At 42.1% G+C, this 5,433-nt stretch overlaps 1 protein-coding gene across 1 annotated transcript in view; it reads right to left on the reverse strand.

The window, feature by feature from the left end:
- The window catches only part of tbx2b (T-box transcription factor 2b), an 8,175-nt gene that overhangs the window by 2,078 nt on the left and 664 nt on the right, over positions 1-5,433 (reverse strand). The window contains exons 2-7 of the mRNA XM_020616821.1: positions 5,223-5,395; positions 4,105-4,372; positions 2,525-2,671; positions 1,336-1,412; positions 817-981; positions 562-578 (exon numbers count right to left, since the gene is read on the reverse strand). Of these exons, the coding sequence (XP_020472477.1) occupies positions 562-578; positions 817-981; positions 1,336-1,412; positions 2,525-2,671; positions 4,105-4,372; positions 5,223-5,395 (847 nt within the window). The remainder of the gene's footprint in view (positions 1-561; positions 579-816; positions 982-1,335; positions 1,413-2,524; positions 2,672-4,104; positions 4,373-5,222; positions 5,396-5,433) is intronic.

The raw sequence follows: 5,433 nt of genomic DNA on the forward strand, positions 1-5,433 counted from the left end.
ATGCAGCATTTAAGTTTGAAGAGAAACATAAATAAACCCATTGTATTATGTTTCAGTATGCAAACATTGGAAAATTCAACACATTTTAAAAAATAGCAGGGTCCATTAAAACCTTAGAAATCTGATAATGGCTCAGACTTTGCTAAATATATCAGTGTGATCAATTAAGCGAGGTAAAAACAATGGGATCAGACCAAATAAAAACCAAAATGAGATTTAAAAAAACAGCAAAACTGCAGTTACTAGTAAACAGGAGCAAATGTAAGCTGCATTGTCTGTTCCTGCATCATATAGGCCTGGTCTAAATATAGGGAAATAAAAAAAAAAGGTCTTAAATGGAGTTACTAAGCCCATTACAGTAGCTGATCTCAGGTGGATCATTTGAGAGGCTGGCAGGTGGAATACATAAGCCAAAACAAATCCACCAGTAATCTGACATCCATACTGGTTGCAGATTATCTGATACATTTTAAAATGTTCCCAGTTGTCATGAATGGTACATGAATGGGCCTAAATTCACTTTATAACACAGGCCCATATAAGTGAATAATAAAAACAAACAATAATTCTTTTTCTCCCTGGCAATTAACGTAATGATTTTCCTCACCTCGCAGCTCAGAAATTATTATATCTTAGACAATTTGATATAGTTATTCAAATTTAAAAATAACAAAGGATTCCATTTAAATTCTACAGATGTAAATGATTCAACTGCACCTCATGGCTGTCCGTGCCTGGTTTAAGCCTGTTTCCCCTTATCACACACCACCGCTACACACCATCGGCCCAGTAACAATAAACAGTAAAGTGTCTCACCTCGACTGGGTCTGCTGAAGTGGGCTGGTACCGGCTCCTATCGGGGAGTGGGAAGCGTCTCTGACGGCGGGAGGCTCACCGGAAGAAGCATCCGAGTCTGCGCCCTCCCGGTCTGCCTTGCATTGGTCCTCATACATCCGCAGCGATGGCATGGTCAGCTGCTTTCTGGATAATAATAATAATAATAATGTTCTTTCTTGCAAATATTGGCATTTGCACACAGGTACTTTATGCACATTTACTTTTTTTAGATATACTGTATACTGGGCACATGTTACTCGATATTGATATTTTTAGATTTCTATACTCATATTTATATATACATATATAAAAGTATATTTATTTTTATATTTATACTTCTGGCCTGAATGTCCCTCGGTATCTATATAATAATAATACTAATGATAATAATACCTAGCGGTTTGGGATATTGCTGTGTTGTAAGACCATGACCTTGCAGAATAAAAACATGGGGACATGGACACACACACACACTGGTGCTGGGTGGCAGGTTCCTACCTTTTTTCCCTCCTTCCATTCCCAGTGTCTCTGAAACCTTTGGCAAAGGGGTTGTTATCAATCTTTAGTTGTGTTATCTGTCGAAAAAGAACAGACTGAATTTCAGAGGCATGGAACCAGACTCAGTTCATTGTCTTCACCTGGCACATATTTAGGGGAACGATGCGTTCGGATTAACACACACAGAAGCTAGCTTGTTGGGCAGGAACCATGATGGGCCTCGGATTTGCATTATTAATAAAAGGCTAATGATGGGGCTTTATTCTCATAGGCCCCCGGAGAGAAATTCTGCCACGAAATATTCCTCTATGGGGCTCCACAAGCCTCCATTCCCCCAGAAAAAAAGGCAAAGGGAGCAATACTTGAACAGATGACTATCATATCAATAATTAATAATGCGGTTTTGATCACTGCTGCTTCACGACATGTCCTGATGTGGAAGATGTCTGTGTGGCTCCACATAGGGCCAGAAAGGGCCTACAGTATGGAGCTTCTAGTCTCCTGGAGGTCCCCAGTGGCCCTCGAATTTATCTGCCCACTGTAGCTGCAGGGTGACCGGCTTTTTGAATGCCTTATAATCGATGGTGACTCTTTGCCATAAACTTTTGCAGCCAGCCCCCCTGGCCTAGACCTTCCTGGAGACAAAAGCTCCAATTAGCTTCGTGAGGAGGATAAAAAATCAGCGGAGGAAAATGTATCAATGCAATGAAATATAGGCCCTACAAATATACAAAAGCTTAATTCAAATATCCCATATTTTAATGTCAAACGTGTTCTTAAATAAAAAAATCCGATAATGTACAAAATAACAAAGAACATGCCGGCTGTGTTTGACGTTGCGTCACAACAGCGCAACAGCCTTTCCAGCATTTATACGTTTAGTGTAGCGTATTCACCATTGAGGCTAAAGCCCAAGAGCAGATGATAACATACACCACACAATATTCTGCCTGCAAATGTGAATTAATGCACAGAAATATCGGCTATGCTCACAAATCCAGGCAAAGCAGCAATTAAAAAAATCAACTAGGCCATGGGAGTCCTCTGCGGGAAATTAGGCGACCTACAAAATCAGATTAGGTCTTCCGGGGTTGGCGTTGGGGGAGGGGACCCATGTAGGACATGTATAATGCAAAGTATGCATATAACGGCCATATTCCAGGTTGGTTGAGTGTGAACAGTGACTCGCCTTGTCGTTCTGATACGCTGTCACAGCCACGAACTCGGTCTCCGGGAACACGTAAGTCCTGAAGGTGCTGTAGGGGAGCTTCAGGATATCGTTGGCCCGCACTATGTGGAACCTGGGCTGGTACTTGTGCATGGAGTTCAGGATGGTCTGGACCAACACACACAAACAAACAACTCTGGAGTACATATCACGACATTTTATGTCTGTCTTTGATATTTTTTCCACATTAAAACCCGGCACCAGGCAGAGTACTTTGAGGTGGATCGTCCAGCCCAGTGTTGTTGATGCTGTTATAATTACTGTGCAAGCCGTCGGGTCTATAATTAGTGCGGAGCAAAGGGAAAAACCTGACCAGGCCACACATGCTGTCATGACGGCTCAGAACCACAGCAAAAATCTGATTTGATCCAGTTTCTACAAATGTCCAATCTGCCTCTCATTTATATCAGATTTACCACAAACAGCCACTTTACAGCCTGTTGTAGCCTGAGCGTCTGACACGCACAGAGCCTTACATGCATTCTGCCATAAATAATATATTTTTACATTAAAAAATGGAAAGTACATCAAACGCTATGAATGTGCACATTACGGATAACGTGAATACTTTACATCTAAAACTTGGCACGTAGGCAGCATATGCATACAGAAAGAAAACCCCGAAAACCTGCTTGTACCGTCAGCACATCCTTCAGACTGAGTGAAGGGCTCCAGTCGGAGGCACACCGTACCTGCCAGCCAGATGGACGTCTTCAGACGTGGATCACTTGCTCCTACACCGGTTATTTTTAGTCGGTGCATATTATTACACTGGTTTAAAAATGATGTAAAAATACGTGGTAAACCATACGCAAAATATTTTGGATTAAACGTGCATAGAAACAGCAGCTACTGGACCTAATTTTATACAAAATAACAACACCAACTATATTCACTTTAATGTAGGCTACAATATTAATACAATGAGACGACTGTTAGGTTCCAAGCTGCAGGGGATGTCACTCATTCAAGCTCACTTCGCGTCATTTCTCTATGACCCGTTTTGAAGATAGGCCACTTAATCCCCCAGCCTTGCAAACTCTCAGCTCAAATATTATGTTGTTCCTTTTTATTCCCAACATAACCTCGGTTAAGAAGAAAGAATAAAAAGAACCGGGGGCCTGCAGGCCTGCTAATATTTTGAAGAACTGCAGGGGAACACAAACTCTGTCACGGTGGGAAGTCAAGTGGCAACAAAGTGTCAACAGCTTTGGACATCAGTAGGCTACAAGACCATGAGCTGCTCATGTTAAACGTATATATTCTGTTTTTAATAATATTTTAAGAAACTCAGTGTATTTCTTTTTTTATATCATTTCAGCAGCAGTTATTTGCTGTTTTTTTTATTTTCAGCTTTGTTTTTTTATTTCTTTGCTGGTACAACGACCCATCTTTCCACAAGCTTCATAAAATTTTTATCTGAACTTACAACACCTAAATGCACCTTTCCTGTGTGTTCCACCTGCAAACACCCCTGCGGGATAAAAACAAGAAATAAATGTCTCTGCACACAGGCTAAAAAAAAAACTAGCTGTACTTACAAATCCGTGTTTGTCTGAGATGTTGTTGGTCAGCTTGAGCTTATGGAAAGCAACAGGCTTGGCCATCCACTGCTCACCGGTGGCCGGGCTGTCTGGGTGGATATACATCCTTTTGGGCATCTCCGGGTCGGCCTTGCCCGCCACCATCCAGCGGGAGTTGTGGAACTTGTAGCGGCAGTCGTCCGCCGCCACGATGTCCATCAGCAGGATGTATTTGGCTTTTTTATCAAGCCCGTTTATTCGCACTTTGAACGGAGGGAACATCCGCCTACAGACAGACACACACAGGGAGTCAACACGCCGCGGTTCACTCAGATTATAATGCAAGACTTGAATAAATCTGATTTTAAAAAGCATTAAAGGCGAAGACAAAAACACGAATTTCTGACAACAGAAAATGTTGTAATTGTGAGATATTATTCCTCGGTTTTGCACGCAATTAGCAAGCTCCACACAAAAATGAACGTGTGTGTGTGCGTGTATGATGTCTCTGTCTGTGTGTGTTGTCCAAACCTATACTACAAAGCTGAGTAGTATATTTATGATCGCACCATTTCACTTTGCTGGTTTTTGAAGTGACACCCTGCTTATAAAAGCCAGAAGCTCTGCTTCTTCAACAGAATGCAGTTTGGGAGATAAAAGCTGAATAATGCTCAGGCCACAACTCCCCCCAAATGCCCCAAATAAGTACTCTGATCACTCTGGAAATATATCGCAAAAATGAACATAAACTGAAGTTTTACTCATTTATTTTACTGTGGATGAACCCAGTTTAAGCCCCAGAACTTACATTGTCATTGGGCTGCAACGCCATTTAAAACAAAAAGGACACAGGCTATTTAGTGTGCAGTGCGAGGTAAACATATTTGGGCAGCATTACATAGACATCTTGCCTTTTTTACGGCAGAACAAGCTAATAATCGCTGGGAAAAGACATACTGACTAGGACACACGGGCTGCCAATTAAATAACGCGAATCAATGGCTTTTAACGGCTCGAAACATGCCAGATCCAGTTCAATCTCTGTACTGTTGTTTTTATTCCAAAGAAAAGAAAAGATTCTCCATAGACAAGAATTATGTGCATGCATTATATGTTATATACGAAAAAATTCTTACCTTCCCGATTTGGTAATAACCATCTCCGTTCCGAGCTTATGAAACTGGTCCCAAAGATCCTTGGCTTCCAGTGTAACTTTGGGGTCGTCGTCCACTTCCTCCTCGGGCTCCAGGCTTTTCATGCTGCGGAGATGAGCCGCCTGATGGTGGCTGAGGGCCGAGTGGAGCCCAGCCTCCGCCGCCCCGGCCAGGCCGTGTCCGGGGACGGGCT

Source organism: Monopterus albus, unplaced genomic scaffold (genome assembly GCF_001952655.1).
Source record: "Monopterus albus unplaced genomic scaffold, M_albus_1.0 scaffold179.1, whole genome shotgun sequence".
Taxonomy (NCBI): Eukaryota; Metazoa; Chordata; class Actinopteri; order Synbranchiformes; family Synbranchidae; genus Monopterus; species Monopterus albus.